The sequence below is a fragment of the Eschrichtius robustus genome, chromosome 3, assembly GCF_028021215.1.
Source record: "Eschrichtius robustus isolate mEscRob2 chromosome 3, mEscRob2.pri, whole genome shotgun sequence".
Taxonomy (NCBI): Eukaryota; Metazoa; Chordata; class Mammalia; order Artiodactyla; family Eschrichtiidae; genus Eschrichtius; species Eschrichtius robustus.
Genome location: NC_090826.1, coordinates 37,348,950 through 37,366,557, shown reverse-complemented (window position 1 = coordinate 37,366,557; position 17,608 = coordinate 37,348,950). Strand labels below are relative to the sequence as shown.

At 39.4% G+C, this 17,608-nt stretch overlaps 1 protein-coding gene across 2 annotated transcripts in view; it reads left to right on the top strand.

The window, feature by feature from the left end:
- Positions 1-2,194: 2,194 nt before the first annotated feature.
- Positions 2,195-17,608, top strand: part of EIF2B3 (eukaryotic translation initiation factor 2B subunit gamma) — a 153,685-nt gene continuing 138,271 nt past the window's right edge. The window contains exons 1-3 of one of the 2 annotated variants that reach the window (XM_068539757.1): positions 2,195-2,290; positions 7,815-7,971; positions 14,707-14,852. In XM_068539757.1, coding sequence (XP_068395858.1) covers positions 7,824-7,971; positions 14,707-14,852 — 294 coding nt within the window. In that variant the 5' untranslated portion in view covers positions 2,195-2,290; positions 7,815-7,823. The remainder of the gene's footprint in view (positions 2,291-7,814; positions 7,972-14,706; positions 14,853-17,608) is intronic. The other variant, XM_068539759.1, reaches the window with a different exon arrangement.

Below are 17,608 nucleotides of genomic sequence, written 5' to 3'. Positions count from 1 at the left end.
GAGAAAACCGTAATTCAAAAAGACACATGCACCCCAATGTTCATTGAAGCACTATTTACAATAGCCAGGTCATGGAAGAAACCTAAATGCCCATCGACAGACGAATGGATAAAGAAGATGTGGTACATATATACAATGGAGTATTATTCAGCCATAAAAAGGAACGAAACTGGGTCATTTGTAGAGACGTGGATGGACCTAGAGACTGTCATACAGAGTGAAGTAAGTCAAAAAGAGAAAAACAAATATCGTATATTAACGCATATATGTGGAATCTAGAAAAATGGTACAGATGAACTGGTTTGCAAGGAAGAAATAGAGACACAGATGTAGAGAATAAACATATGGACACCAAGGGGGGAAAGTGTGTGTGTGTGGGGGGGGTGGGATGAATTGGGAGATTGGGATTGACATGTATACACTAACATGTATAAAAAAGATAACTAATAAGAACCTGCTGTATAAAAAATAAATAAAATTAAATTTTAAAAAATGGATGACAGATATGAAGTTGAATGCTGTTCTTACTTCATAACTAGTTCTTACCTCAAAACCATGCTATAATTCCCAAGGCTTCTGCTTGCTTGGGCTAATACCAAGGAGAGAGAGAATCTTGCTGCAGAAGGAAAGGGTAGTCAAGTTTCAGGTCTCTTGTGGCCAAATCAATCACTTCACGGCTCGGCTCCCTTCTACCAACTCAGTGTTTTGAGTTAAAACAAATAATTTCCCAATAACTCATCACCAGCATTCTAAAGTGAAGGAGAGGCAGGGCAGGGATAGGCTGGTTTTATGGATATGGCTCAGGACTTTTTCTTAGTAAGTTCTAAGCTGAGCTCCTATTCTTCTGGCTGAAAGTCTGGGGAAAATTACAAGTCCTATCTTTCTCATTGCTTGCTGTATCCCCAGCATCTAGCATCTAAGATATTGGTTGGCACATATTAGGCACGCAATAAATAATGTTGAATGAAGTCAGACTCGTTTATTTTTATTGCAGAAATTAGACTCTGCCTCCTAACTGGCAGGGAGCTAAGGCAACTCAAGATTTAAGAGATGGATAGAAAAAGAGGAAGCTTCCAAAAGATTAGGAAATTGCAGGAATGTGTGTGTGAGAGAATGACCATTGTTCCTGCTATCTAATGTAGTTTAGGGAATTCCCTGGTGGCCCTGTGGTTAGGACTCGGTGCTTTCACTGCCCTGGCCGGGCTTCAATCCCTGGTAAGATCCCTGCAAGCCATGCAGCAAAGCAAAAAAAAAAAAAGAAAAAGAAAAAAAAAAATCAGATAATGTAGCTTAACAATCTGTGTCAAAATTTACTGCTTAAAACAAAAAAATTATTTTATTACTATCTCTCACAGCTGTTGGAGTCTAGACTCAGGTGTTTGGGTTCTCTCGTGCAGTTGCCCCTGCTTCCAGGGAGTCTGTTCTCAACACAGCAACCAAAGTTATCCTTTTAAAAACTGTTATATCGCTGCTCCTCTGCATAATTCAAGGTCCTCACAACGGCCTACAAGACCCACAGGATCTGAATTCTTCACCCTCTCCCCCATTGCCGCTCTAGCCTCCTCTGCCATCATCCACTCTCCCCCTGGCTTACTTCGCTTTAGCCATATTGGTCTCCTTGCTGTTCTTTGAACTTGCCATCTCTCTTCAGGGCCTTTGCACTTGCTGGCTAGTCTTCTTGGAAGGCTCTTACCCGAGATATCCATTTGACTCACTCTCTCCAAGCCACTGTTCAGTGTCACCATCTCAATGAGATCTTCCCTAATCCCACACCCCCGACCAACTGTTTTGATGGCTACAGGTGGATGTTTTCCATACCATAATAGTCTGGTTCAGAAAGCCAACGCTGAGTCGCCACGTTAGACCTCACTGGACATAGAAAACCTTGGCAATCCTTGGTGAGTTCTCCACTGGCTAGCCCCAAACCGCAGCTCCCAAAGAGCTCTCTTTTCGCAGAGTGGCAGTTGAGGCCAGGTCCTAGAAGGAGAACTGCCTGAAGGAAGAGGCTGTTTCTAGCTCCCCTGCCCTGTGAGGGACGCTCAATGGGCCTTGGTGATGTGTGAACGAACGAAAAGGCTCAGGCGGCCCCACCTCCTCGCCTCCTCCCCTCCTCCCCGCCGTGCCCTTCTCGGCCGGCATCTATCACTCGGTGCTCGTTCCTTCTCCGCGGGCCTGCCCAGCTCGTCCCATCGATCTGCCCGGCCATCGCGCGCCTGCGCCTTTGGGCTGTCAGTCGGCGGCGGTGTGGGGAGCCACCTGAGCGAGTGATTGTGGCACGCGGGGACCTGAGGTAAAGCTGCTGCTGGTGCGCTGCCAGGCCGCGCACGAGCTGTTTGGCGGGGTGAGCCGCGCGGTGGAGGCCGCCGGGCCTCGCTGCACCGGAGGGAGGCGGGCTCCTCGGGCCTGGTTAAGGAGGGCCTGAGCGGCTGGCGGGGGTGCAGAGTCTGAGTCGCCAGCTCGAGTGCCTGCCCGACCCGGCCGCGGAGCCAAGTGCCCGAACTAGAAGGAAGCTCGGGGAGAATCCGAGCCAGCCACCTCGTGCAACAGATGGGGAAACTGAGTTTCAGGGAGGGGAGGATCTGCTAGAAGTCACAGCGAGTGAGCACCAGACCCAGGACCAGACGCCCTGAGCACAGTGCCTAGTCCTTTACACTTAAGTTCTTCGTTCATTTATTCTGTTTTTGGTTGTTTGGGTGCAAGACAGTGAAATACAATAAGGTCTGGCTGAGAGATCAGTTATGATAACGGTGTTTTATCTTACCAGTTTACAAAAGGAGAAGGCAGTGAGTGCTATGACCGAGGCAGGTCTGGGATGCCATGAACACCCCCTCTAAAACTTGAGTGGCTAACGAGTCTTTGCCTTGATTCCCATCACCCAGAGTCGTGGTAGTGACACTGAGACATTTGACAGGCTGCCTGGTATCATGGATAGTTATGTTCATGCTTATCACCCAGAGCCTCATTGAGAGCAGGAACCTCTGTGAACCTAGTGACCTGGGTTCTAATGTTTGAGCTTGAGTCTTACCACGGGGTTGTTGTGAGGTTCACAGATGCTCATTCCACAGCGCACTGATTGAGTGCCTAGCATCTGACGGGAGTTGTGTCAAGTACTGGGGATACAGCAGCGACAGTCAAGGAACTCATAGGAAATAGACATTTAAATAAATGCGCAATACAGCCTGTAAAGGTAGAGATGATCTGTACATAGTAGAGTGAAGGCACTTAAGAAAAGAGTTACTTCTCCAGGAGGGTGGGAACGGATAGGAATGGCTTTTTAGGCAAGGTGGTTCTTGAACTGAGTCTTAAAAGTCTAGAAGGTGATTAAATACTAGGCACAGGAGAAATGCAACCTAGGAAGCAAGAATAGCAATACAGGGACCAGAATTATGGTTCAGCTGGCACAGAAGGCTTCCATGACCTGTCGAATATCAAACACATAATGCTTGTCATGGGATTGACATTATTATGTGTGCTTTACATAGATTAACTCATTTAATATTCATAAATCTCTGTGAAGTAGAACCTGTAATTATTCTCATCTTAGAAAATTAAGACTGAAGCTTGGAGAAGTTATGTAGCTTGCCCTGGATCACACAGCTAATTCATGGTAGAACTAGAATTCAGACCCAGGCAGTCTAGCTTGAGGGCCTGTGAACTTAACCACCAGTCTCCCTTCTAGAAACTGAGGATGCTGAGAGTTTTAAATGTCAGGCCCCTTGTTACCTCACCTGTAAGTGGCAGAACCAGAACTCAGACTAAGGTCTTTTGACCCTTAGGGGTCCAGAGCTCTTTTCAACGTAACATCAGATGTTATGGGAGTTATACAGCGCCAGATTGAAGTTAAATTCCAATCTGAGGCAGTGCCTGCTGGAATTGAAATTACCATATCTTTAAGTTGTGGATGTTGTGCAAGAGCCTTCACTTTGTGCTTGGGTGTACAGGGTGTGAGTGTTGCAGATCAGATACTGATGTGAGGAGCACAGGACTGATCACAATTATGGTAAAGGTGCAACATTATTTGCCAGTTTGGAGTTAAATGATTTTTTTCCTAAACATTGAATTTCACACTTGTTTTTAAAAGGTTACATCATTTGTTGTAAGTCAAAGAGTACTTTTATTTTAAATCAATAAGGATTTGTGATTTCTTTTTTAACATCTTTATTGGAGTATAATTGCTTGACAATGGTGTGTTAGTTTCTGCTGTATAACAAAGTGAATCAGCTATACATACACATATATCCCCATATTCCTCCCTCTTGCGTCTCCCTCCCACCCTCCCTATCCCACCCCTCTAGGTGGACACAAAGCACCGAGCTGATCTCACTGTGCTATGCGGCTGCTTCCCACTAGCTATCTGTTTTACATTTGGTAGTGTATATATGTCCATGCCACTCTCTCACTTCGTCCCAGCTTACCCTTCCCCCTCCCCGTGTCAACTCCATTCTCTATGACTGCGTGTTTATTCCTGTCCTTCCCCTAGGTTCTTTAGAACCTTTTTTTTTAGACTCCATATATATGTGTTAGCATACAGTATTTGTTTTTCTCTTTCTGACTTACTTCACTCTGTATGACAGACTCTAGGTCCATCCACCTCACTACAAATAACTCAATTTCGTCTCTTTTTATGGCTGAGTAATATTCCATTGTATATATGTGCCCCATCTTCTTTATCCATTCATCTGTCGATGGGCACTTAGGTTGCTTCCATGTCCTGGCTATTGTAGATAGAGCTGCAATGAACATTGTGGTACATGACTCTTTTTATTTATTTATTTATTTGGCTGTTTTGGGTATTCATTTCTGTGCGAGGGCTTTCTCCAATTGCAGCGAGCGGGGGCCACTCTTCATCGCGGTGCACGGGCCTCTCACTGTCGCGGCCTCTCGTTGTGGAGCACAGGCTCCAGATGCGCAGGCTCAGTAGTTGTGGCTCACGGGCCCAGTTGCTCCGCGGCATGTGGGATCCTCCCAGACCAGGGCTCGAACCCATGTCCCCTGCATTGGCAGGCAGACTCTCAACCACTGCGCCACCAGGGAAGCCCCCATGACTCTTTCTGAATTATGGTTTTCTCAGGGTATATGCCCAGTAGTGGGATTGCTGGGTCGTATGGTAGTTCTACTTTTAGTTTTTTGAGGAACCTCCATACTGTTCTCCATAGTGGCTGTATCAATTTACATTCCCACCAACAGTGCAAGAGAGTTCCCTTTTCTCCACACCCTCTCCAGCACTTATTGTTTGTAGATTTTTTGATGATGGCCATTCTGACTGGTGTGAGATGATATCTCATTAAAGTTTTGATTTGCATTTCTCTGATGATTAGTGATGTTGAGCATTCTTTCATGTGTTTGTGGGCAATCTGTATATCTTCTTTGGAGAAATGTCTATTTAGGTCTTCTGCCCATTTTTGGATTGGATTGTTTGTTTTTTTTGATATTGAGCTGCATGAGCTGCTTGTATATTTTGGAGATTAATCCTTTGTCAGTTGCTTCATTGGCAAATATTTTCTCCCATTCTGAGGGTTGTCTTTTCGTCTTGTTTATGGTTTCCTTTGCTGTGCAAAAGCTTTTACGTTTCATTAGGTCCCATTTGTTTACTTTTGTTTTTATTTCCGTTTCTCTAGGAGCTGGGTCAAAAAGGATCTTGCTGTGATTTATGTCATGGAGTGTTCTGCCTATGTTTTCCTCTAAGAGTTTTATGGTGTCCGGTCTTACATTTAGGTCTTTAATCCATTTTGAGTTTATTTTTGTGTATGGTGTTAGGGAGTGTTCTAATTTCATTCTTTTACATGTAGCTGTCCAGTTTTCCCAGCACCACTTATTGAAGAGACTGTCTTTTCTCCAGTGTATATCCTTGCCTCCTTTATCAAAAATAAGGTGACCATATGTGCGTAGGTTTATCTCTGGGCTTTTTATCCTCTTCCATTGATCTATATTTCTGTTTTTGTGCCAGTACCATACTGTCTTGATTACTGTAGGTTTGTAGTATAGTCTGAAGTCAGGGAGCCTGATTCCTCCAGCTCCGTTTTTCTTTCTCAAGATTGCTTTGGCTGTTTGGGATCTTTTGTGTTTCCATACAAATTGTGAAATTTTTTGTTCTAGTTCTGTGAAAAATACCAGTGGTAGTTTGATAGGGATTGCATTGAATCTGTAGATTGCTTTGGGTAGTATAGTCATTTTCACAATGTTGATTCTTCTAATCCAAGAACATGGTATATCTCTCCATCTGTTTTGTATCATCTTTAATTTTTTTCATCAGTGTCTTATAGTTTTCTGCATACAGGTCTTTTTTTTCCTTAGGTAGGTTTATTCCTAGGTATTTTATTCTTTTTGTTGTAATGGTAAATGGGAGTGTTTCCTTAATTTCTCTTTCAGATTTTTCATCATTTGTGTATAGAAATGCAAGAGATTTCTGTGCATTCATTTTGTATCCTGCTACTTTACCAAATTTATTGATTAGCTCTAGTAGTTTTCTGGTAGCATCTTTAGGATTCTCTTTGTATAGTGTCATGTCATCTGCAAACAGTGACAATTTTACTTCTTCTTTTCTGAGTTGGATTCCTTTTATTTCTTTTTCTTCTCTGATTGCTGTGGCTAAAACTTCCAAAACTATGTTGAATAATAGTGGTGAGAGTGGGCAACCGTGTCTTGTTCCTGATCTTAGTGGAAATGATTTCAGTTTCTCACCATTGAGAACGATGTTGGCTGTGGGTTTGTCATATACGGCCTTTATTATATTGAGGTAAGTTCCCTCTGTGCCTACTTTCTGGAGGGTTTTTATCATAAATGGGTGTTGAATTTTGTCAAAAGCTTTTTCTGCATCTATTGAGATGATTGTATGGTTTTTCTCCTTTAATTTGTTAATATGGTTTATCACATTCATTGATTTGCGTATACTGAAGAATCCTTACATTCCTGGTATAAATCCCACTTGATCATGGTGTATGATCTTTTTAATGTGCTGTTGGATTCTGTTTGCTAGTATTTTGTTGAGGTTTTGATTTATGATCTTTTATTTTGCCTCTCTTCTGTGGTAGCTGCTGTAAAGAGATTTTTTTGAATGTCAAACAGGTTCATTTATTACCTTGAGTGTGAAAAAAAGGAATTAATTTGGTTTGTTTCTGCAATTGGGCTCTGCAAATCTAGGTTAAGATACAAGCCTACCTTTGTGTTTATAGTGGTATCTTTCAAGTTGGGGGTAAGGAGAAAATGGGAGCAAATGGCTGGATTATTAGAAGAATCTTAAGTCATTTCACACTTTTCAGAGATCTAATGTGCTTGTATTTGTGCTGTTAATTCTAGTCAGAAGTTTAAAATTTTTTTCAAGGAATATGAACTCACATATCAGAAGCCAACTTGGTAAACTCTTACTCCTTTAAGAGTCAGCTCAAGCATTACTTTCCTGTAAAACCTTCCATCTTTTCTAGGAAGACTTAGGTGTTAGCGTCACTATATTTGCCTACTGCATCTTGGATGTATCATGCATTAATGATAATATATTGTAATTCACTCTATTTGTCTTCACTTAATTGTGAGCAACTCAAGAACAAGGGCCAGATTTTTTTTTTTCTTAATTCATATCCCTCCTCCAGCCCATCTCCCCAGGCTGGAGCTCAGAGTATATATCCGTGAGTAAGAGAATAGGATAAATGTGATGTTTATACTGCAGCTAAGGAGTCTTTCTTATTCTGGTTATTGGAGTTGGAAATGATGTATTTGTCATAAGTGGATATCAATAACCTAACTAAAAATAGGATTAATACTGTGTGTACTTTGATTTTTGTTACTTCTTTTTCTCTTGTTTTTTTCTGTGATTGCAGTTTGTAAAAATGGAATTTCAAGCAGTAGTAATGGCAGTTGGAGGGGGATCTCGGATGACAGACTTGACTTCCGGTATTCCCAAACCTCTGCTTCCAGTTGGGAACAAACCTTTAATTTGGTACCCATTGAACCTGCTTGAACGTGTTGGATTTGAAGGTGAGTTATGGCAATGAGATGTACTCATAAAACTTTTAGGGTGTTTGATCCCAGTGATTTGTCAGTTTTATGAGGGTGAGACAGGACGAATGAAAGAAGACTAGGACTCAATGTTGGCTGGAGACTGGCCTCTTTAAATTAGGAATTCAGGAGTACTCTATCGCTGTGTGAAAAAGGTTGAGAAGATAGTGCTAAGTGTTACTTTTTTAGAGCTAGTCTCCACAGTGATCTAAGATGAACCCTGGAAGGATGTCAGAACATAATATGAGGAATACAAGTGCCTCATAATCAGTACTTACTGAGAACCTGTATGTGCCAGGTACTATATTAAGCACTAGGGTACAGAATTGAAAATATTAACTCAGACCCTGATTTCTAGAACCTTAAAGTCTATTGGAAAGATACACATGTAAACAGATTATCATTGTGTAATGTGATAAATGTTATAACAGAGGCATATTATAAGTGCTTGTTATAAGGAAGTTGCTGTTTCTACTTGAGGGATTCAGAGAAGGCTTACAGAGTAGCTGACCCTTGAATTGAGTCTTGAAAAGTAGATTACCAGGCCTACCAGCGTGGAGAGAGCATTCCATACAGAAGTAATAATGTATGCAGAGATAGAGTCATGATCAGCACAGCATGTTCTGGCAGCTACTTTTCATTTTATTTGGCTGTAATATCAAGTGTAAGGGGGAGGAGTAGATGTAATGAGAGAAATAAACAGGGATCATGCTATGAAGGGCCTTGTATTGCATGCTGAGGAATTTAGATTTTTTTTCCTGAAAGCAGTGGGGAACCAGTGAAAGGCTTAAACCGAGGTTTAATATGGTTAAATTAATGTTTTAATTATTCTAAGTCCTTTGCCTCTTTATATAAATTTTAGAATCAGCTTATCAATTTCTACAAAAAGGTTGCTTTAATTTTCTTTTTTTTTTTTTAAAGGAATATTTTTCTTTTTAATTAATTTATTTATTTATTTATTTTTGGCTGTGTTGGGTCTTCATTTCTGTGCAAGGGCTTTCTCTAGTTGTGGCAAGCGGGGGCCACTCTTCATCACGGTGCACGGGCCTCTCACTATCACGGCCTCTCTTGTTGCAGAGCACAGGCTCCAGATGCGCAGGCTTAGTAGTTGTGGCTCACGGGCCTAGTTGCTCCGCGGCATGTGGGATCCTCCCAGACCAGGGCTCGAACCCGTGTCCCCTGCATCGGCAGGCAGACTCTCAACCACTGCGCCACCAAGGAAGCCCCAGGGTTGCTTTAATTTTGATTGAGATTGAATTGAATCCATAGATCAGTAGGAAGAGAATTCACATTGTAATAATATTGAGTCTTCTGACCCAGGAGCGTGGTATATCTCTCCATTTATTTAGGTCTTTTGTAATTTCTCTCAACAGTGTTTTATAGTTTTCAGTGTATAGGACTTACACATATTTTGTTAGATTTATTTCTAAGTTGATATTTTTGATGTTATCATAAATGGTAATTATTCCAATTTCCAGAAGTTTGTTGCTAGTACATAAAAATAGTTTCTTTATGCTGACCTTGCATCCTGTAACTTTGCTAAATACACTTATTATTAATTCTTGTAGCTTTTTGTAGATTCCTTAGGATTTTCTACAGTTTGACCTAATTGACGTTTATAGAACATTCCACCCAGTAAAGGAGAATGCACATCCTTCTCAAGTGCTAAGAACCTTTACCAAGATAGACCATATTTTTAAAAATAAAACAGGTCTCAATAAATTTATAAAGATTAAAATCATACAAAATATATTCTCTGACCACAGTAGAGTTAAATTAGAAATCAATAACAGAGAGGTATCAAGAGAATCCCTAAGTATTTGGAAATTAAACCACATATTTCTACATAACCCAAAGAAGAAACCACAAGGGAAGGTTTTTTTTTTTCAATTTTTATTGTAGTATAGTTGATTTACAATGTTGTGTTAGTTTCAGGTGTACAGCAAAGTGAATCAGTTATACATATATCCATTCTTTTTTTTAGTTTCTTTTCCCATATAGGCCACTACAGAGAATTGAGGAGTTCCCTGTGTTATACAGTAGGTTCTTATTAGTTATCTATTTTATATATAGTAGTGTGTCTATGTCAATCCCAGTCTCCCAATTTTACCCCCCCTATCCCCTTGGTTTTCTACATCTGTGACTCTACTTCTGTTTTGTAACTAAGTTCATTCGTACCCTTTTTTTAGATTCCACATATAAGTGATATCACATGATATTTGTCTTTCTGTGTCTGACTTCACTCAGTATGACAATCTCTAGGTCCAACCACGTTGCTGCAAATGGCATTATTTTGTTCTTTTTTATGGCTGAGTAATATTCCATTGTATATATGTACCACATCTTCTTTATCCATTCCTCTGTTGACGGACATTTAGGTTGCTTCCATGTCCTGGCTATTGTACATAGTGCTGCAGTGAACATTGGGGTGCATGTATCTTTTCAAATTATTGTTTTCTCCAAGTATATGCCTAGGAGTGGGATTGCTGGGTCATATAATAGTTCTATTTTGTTTTTTAAGGAACTTCCATACTGTTCTCCATAGTGGCTGTATCAATTTACATTCCCATCAGCAGTGTAGGAGGGTTCCCTTTTCTCCACACCCTCTCCAGCATCTATTGTTTGTAGATTTTTTGATGATGGCCATTCTGACCAGCGTGAGGTGATACCTCACTGTAGTTTTGATTGGCATTTCTCTAATAATTAGTGATGTTGAGCATCTTTTCATGTGCTTTTTGGCCATCTGACCACAAGGGAAATTAGAAAATATTTTGAACTTACTGAAAATGAAAATTCAGTGTATTAAAATTTGAGGCATATAGCTAAAGCAATGATTAGAGAAAATTTTTTTAGCATTAAGCACTCTGTTAGAAAAGTAAAAAATGTCTCAAATTATCATCTAAGCTTCTACTTTGACAAACTGGAGAAAGAGGAGCAAATGAAACCCAAATAAGGAGAAAAAAGGAGATAAAAATAATAAGAGCAGAAATAAATGAAATAGAAACCAAAAGTGTTAGAGAAAATCAGTAAAACCAGAAGATGGGGGTTTTTTTTGAAAAAAAATCAATAAAATTATTATTATTTTTTTAAATTTATTTATTTATGGCTGTGTTGGGTCTTTGTTTCTGTGCGAGGGCTTTCTCTAGTTGCGGCAAGCGGGGGCCACTCTTCATCGCGGTGCGCGGGCCTCTCACTATCGCGGCCTCTCTTGTTGCGGAGCACAGGCTCCAGACGCTCAGGCTCAGTAATTATGGCTCACGGGCCCAGTTGCTCTGCGGCATGTGGGATCTTCCCAGACCAGGGCTCGAACCCGTGTCCCCTGCATTGTCAGGCAGACTCTCAACCACTGCGCCACCAGGGAAGCCCCAATAAAATTATTAAACCTTTAGTTAGACTGATCAGAAAAAGGAGAGAAAACACAAATTACTAATAACAGGAATGAGAGAGGGGACATCACTACAGATCCTACAGACATTAAAACGATAATGAGCAGAGGAGTTACCTCGTGGTCTAATGGTTAGGATTTGGCACTTTCACTGCCGTGGCCCAGGTTCAATCCCTGGTCTGGGAACTGAGATACCACAGCCATTCAGTGCAGCCAAAAAAACAAACAAAAAAGATAATAAGTAAATATTGTGAACAACTTTATGGTGATAAATTTGACAACTCAGATTTTTTTAAAAATTGCTTTGGAAGCTTTATGAAGAATCATTGTGGAGGAGTTAAGACTATAAGCAGGGAGACAAATTAGGAGATTGTTACAAAAGTCCACACTAGCAATGAAGAGGGTCTGAACTAAGGCATTAGCACTAAGGATGGAGAAGAAGGACCATCTGAAAAAGTTGTTGATTAATGGGGATGGGTAGCAGAAAGAAAGGGAAGAGTTCCTTCTACTTTTTGCTTGGGTAACTAGGTGGATGGTGATGCCAATAATAGGAAAGGGAATATGGGACAAGGAACAGGTTTTTTGTTTTTCATTTCAGGTGACTTTTATTTTATTTTTTTAAATTAATTTTTATTGGAATATAGTTGCTTTACAATGTTGTGTTAGTTTCTGCTGTACAGCAAAGTGAATCAGCTATATGTATACATATATCCCCTCTTTTTTGGATTTCCTTCCCATTTAGGTCACCACAGAGCATTGAGTAGGGTTCCCTGTGCTGTACAGTAGGTTCTCATTAGTTTTCTATTTTATGCATAGTAGTGTATATATGTCAATCCCAATTTCCCAATTCATCCCACCCCCCCCTTCCCCCCTTGGTATCCATACGTTTGTTCTTTACATCTGTGTCTCTATTTCTGCTTTGTGTGTAAGTTCATCTGTATCATTTTTCTAGATTCCACATATAAGCGATATTATATGACATTTGTTTTTCTCTTTCTGACTTACTTCACTCTATATGACAGTCTCTGGGTCTATCCACATCTCTGCAAATGGCACAATTTCGTTCCTATTTATGGCTGAGTAATATTCCATTGTATGTATGTACCACATCTTCTTTATCCATTCCTCTGTTGAAGGACATTTAGGTTGCTTCCCAAGGAACAGGTTTGAGCGAAGACAATGAGTTTGGCTTTGGCTACAATGAGTTTGAGGTGTCCTATAGTTAGATATAGCAAATCAGAATACCAGATGGAGGTGGTGCCAGATCCTGGGCCCCAGGGTTGTGATCCAGTGTTTATTCCACTCATACCTTCTTGAGACAGACCCATGAACACTTCTTTGCAGTAGTCTGTATGACATTGACATTAAGAGATGTGTTTTACTTTTTTAATTTTTTTAATTAAAAAACTTTTTTTAAAATATTTATTTTAAAAAAATAAAATAAAATAAAAATATTTATTCGGTTGTGCTGGGTCTTAGTTGTGGCTCACAGGCTCCTTAGTTGTGGCATGCGAATGTGAACTCTTAGTTGTGGCATGCATGGGGGATCTAGTTCCCTGACCAGGAGTCGAACCTGGGCCCCCTGCATTGGGAGCTTGGAGTCTTAACCACTGTGCCACCAGGGAAGTCCCAAAGAGATGTGTTTTAGAAAAAATTTTCTTTTTAGATCTCAATCTCACAGGTGAAGGACACATCTTAATACACTTTTAAATATACTACTTCCCTTTAGTAAGTTCTTATGGATTTGTCATCTATAACTTTTTTTTTTCTTTTTACTTTTGCTATATATCTTTAGTTATGCTCTGTGATGGCCTTTTGTGGTATATAGAAAATTCCTTCTCAGTGAGGCTCAGTCAGAATTTGGAGAATGTCTCCTAAACATGGGATTCTGGAGTTGAACAGTAAACTCTATGTTCACTCTGTTCATATTGTTTGTGATTTTAGGGAAGTTAACATAGCCCTGCTTAGCATTAGTGTCTCTCCATACGGAAGAGTTCTGGTCCAATTATGAGACTGACTGTCCCGTATTTATAGTTACTCCCTTCATTCTACCTAAAATGTCCTCTCCAACCTATGGAAATGTCACCTTCTCTTTGAAATCACAAACAGTTTTAATCAGAGCTTTATGCTTTCATCACACTTTGTTTTTCATGCTTTCATCACACTTTGTTTTTCTATCTCAGTACCTCTCAAGGCCTGCTTTATGCTGTAGTTAGTGGCATGGGAGACTGATCTCCCTGAGAGCAGGTACTGTGTCTAATTCATCTTTGTAACATCAGCATTTTATGTACAGTATGTAATAAAGAAATTTTTGTTGGACTTGAATTCATCATGGCCTGCCTCAGAGGCGATCCCTTCCATGAAGCCTTCCTTAATTAATCATTTCCATGTCTAATTTTTCCATGTTATGTTTCTTAAGAATAGGGACCATGTTTAGTTCATTTCTGAATTCTCAGTGCCTATTTGTCCTTTACATATTAAATGTATTTGTACTGATTGGTTGAATGAGTGAGTTAATGACTGAAAGAAAGCTAAATGGGGAAAGGAAGAAAGAGAGAAGGAAAGAAGGAAGGTTAAATGATTTGAAAAAGAAAGAGGGAGAAAGAAGGGAAGAAAATAGAAAAGAGAATGATTATAGTGAAAGGGAGAGATAATTGAGCACTATCATGGAACAAGTAGTGGAAATTGTTACACTTTAGAGATGCTAAAATCTGATCTTCAGATATCAGCAACACATGTTATATTGCAGTGGATTACATTACCCTGCCAAAGATCCATGACAAAACCCCAAGTTTTCTGTCATTAATTGATAGCTACATGGTTAAGGTGAAGGCATCTATTACGTGGAAACTGCCTGTTACTGGGTTCCTTGTGATCCTCAGTGAAGCACTGATGGCTGTCTGATGGAGAGTGGTGATAGCTCTTTCTTTGGAGTGAATGAAGAGTTAAAATGTGATCCTATTTGTATATGCTTTGATAAATGCTCTTCTAAATTCTTTACATCAGGAAGAAGTAGTGTGTTATGTATTAGTTAAAGTGTGGGCTCTAATCATACAGACGCGAGTTTTATCTTAGATCTCATTTACTAGTTTTAGTACCCTGAACAAAGTCACTTCATCTCTTTTACTCCAAGTTTTCTCATTTGTAAAATGAGATTGCTGTAAGAATTAACTGAGAGAATGCACGTAAAATACATTGAAAAGTCTCAATAATATCAGCTGTTATTACTAAATCTAGAAACAGACCAAATCTAATTGAAAAAGTGTAACCATTGTCTAAATGAATGAGAGTTTTTGCATTTTTCCTTCTTTTTTTCTTTCATGCTATAGAAGTCATTGTCATTACAACCAGAGATGTCCAAAAGGCTCTATGTGCAGACTTCAAGATGAAAATGAAGCTAGATATTGTGTGTATTCCTGATGAAGCTGACATGGGAACTGCAGATTCTCTGCGCCACATATATCAGAAACTTAAGGTGAAAAACTATTTCTTGATTTTTATTGTTCATTGAAGATAAATATCATCTTATGTTTTCCCAATGCATTGCAGTTTACAGTGCATTTTTTTTTTAATTTTTTATTTTGTTTTATTTATTTATTTATTTTGGCTCCATTGGGCCTTTGCTGCTGCGTGCAGGCTTTTCTCTAGTTGTGGCGAGCGGGGGCTACTCTTCATTGCGGTGCGAGGGCTTCTCATTGCAGTGGCTTCTCTTGTTGCAGAGCATGGGCTTTAGGCACGTGGGCTCAGTAGCTGTGGCTCTTGGGCTCTAGAGCGCAGGCTCAGTAGTTGTGGTGCACGGGCTTAGTTGCTCCGCGGCACGTGGGATCTTCCAGAACAGGGGATCTAACCCGTGTCCCCTGCCTTGGCAGGCGGATTCTTAACCACTGCACTGCCAGGGAACTCCCTACAGTGCTTTTTAAAAAATATATTCTTGCATCACATACTTTCTTGCCCATGTTTCAACTGCTTTTTAGTTTGGTTACTAGTGAAGATTTAGACAGTTGTTACAGTCACTAGTTTCCAATATTTTTCAGTCATAGTACATCTTTATAAAAAAGATATACTTCAGATATACTTCAAAAGATTCCATTTATATAAAGTTCATGAATAAGCAAAACTAATATATAGTAATAGAAATCAGACCAGCAGTTGACTCTGCAGATGAGAGATCGACTGGAAAGAAGTACGAAGAAACTTTCAAAAATTTCAGCTCCCCCACATGATAATATTTGAATGTTTAGTCTCCTTTGATTAAGAAATTAACACGGGTCTATGGATATGAGGGTACAGTCTCCCCAGTGGCCTGTGGCCCATAAAGTGAGAAAGATCCACTGTCAGTTGTTCTAAAATTGATGTCCTTTGGAAAAAATTCATTCTGTGTGATAATGTTGCTATCTTACTTGAGTTGGGGGGCAAAATTTCTCCTACTATTTCTAGTGACTGCAAACAGATGTATTATTATTTTCAACCTACCTATGCACTAAAGAACAAAAAATTAATGCATATATGTACACGGCCTTTCCTTCCCTTTATTGGGGAATAATTTACACACAGTAAAACACACAGTTATTAATTATATAGTTCAGTGAGTTTTGACAATTATATATACCCAGGTTATCATTATCCAAATCTAGAACATTTTCATCACCTCTCAAAGTTCCTTTGTGCTTTATTTTAGTCAATCCTGCACCTTTAGAGTCAACTGCTGTTCTGATTTCTATCACCATATATTAATTTTGCTTGTTCATGAACTAGGTATAAATGAAATTATATAATTTTATTCTGGTTTCTTTTGTTCAACATAATATTTTTCAAATTCATTCATATGATTGCAGGTATAACTGGTTTGTTCTTGTTTATTGCTGAGTAGTATTCCATTGAATAAATATACCCCTATTTACCCATTTTTCTGTTGATGGTCATTTGGATTGTTTCTAATTTTTAGATACTATGAATAAAGCAGTTACGAACATTGTTCTGCAGGTCTTTTTGTAAAAATATTATAGGTTATAGGGTTTACTTTATTGCAAACTGCCAAATAGTTTTCTAAGTGGTTGTACATTTTACACTTCATCAGCAATGTATAAGAACTGCACTTGCTTCACATCTTCATCAACACTTGGTATTGTCAGTCTTCTTAATTTTAACCATTCTAGTGTGTGTTACGTAGCACTATCTCATTGTGGTTTTAATTTGCATTTCCTTGATAATAATGATGCTGATCACCTTTTCATGTGATTATTAACCATTTGTATATCTTCATGGAATGTCTGTTCAAGGCATTTGCCTTTTTTTTGAGTTGTTTGCCTTGTTATTATTGATTATAGAAATTCTTTATATATTATAGATGCAAGCCTTTTGTCAGATATGCGTTGTGAATGTTTTCTGCCAGTCTGTGGCTTGCCTTTTTACATTTTTAATGGTGACTTTGATGACCAGAAGTTTTAAATGTTGATGAAATCCAGATTACTGATTTTTTCTTTTATGGTTAGCACTTTTTGTGTCCTAAGAAATCTTTGCTTACCCCAAGCTTATAAAGATACTCTTTTGTATTTACTTCTAAAAGTAAAGGAATAAAGGTTTACTTTTTTCTGTATGAATATTCAGTTGTCCCAGCATCATTTGTTAAAAAGACTTGCCTTTCCCCGTTGAATTGCTCTGATGCCTTAGTTGAAAATCATTTGACCGATTATGTGTGTGCTATTTCTTTTTTCTTTTTTAAAATTTATTTATATTTAATTTATTTATTTTTGGCTCTGTTTTTTTGGTCTTCGTTGCGGTGTGTGAGCTTCTCATTGCAGTGGCTTCTCTTGTTGCAGAGCATGGGCTCTAGGCAAGCAGGCTTCAGTAGTTGTGGCCCACGGGCTCAGTAGTTGTGGCTCGTGGGCTTTAGAGCACAGGCTCAGTAGTTGTGGTGCATGGGCTTAGTTGCTCTGCAGCATGTGAGATCTTCCCGGACTAGGGATTGAACCTGTGTCCCCGGCATTGGCAGGTGGATTCTTAATCACTGCATCACCAGGGAAGTCCCTGTGTGTGCTATTTCTGTTCTCTCTACTTCGTTCCGTTGGTCTTTTTGTCTCTACTTTCCATACCACATTTAATAAAGTCTTGATTATTTTTAACTTTATAAAGTAAGTCTAGAAATCAGGTACTATAAATCTGCCAACTTTGTTCCTTTTCCTGAAGATTGCCTTGGCTATTCTAGGTCCTTTGGATTTCCTTTTCCTTAAA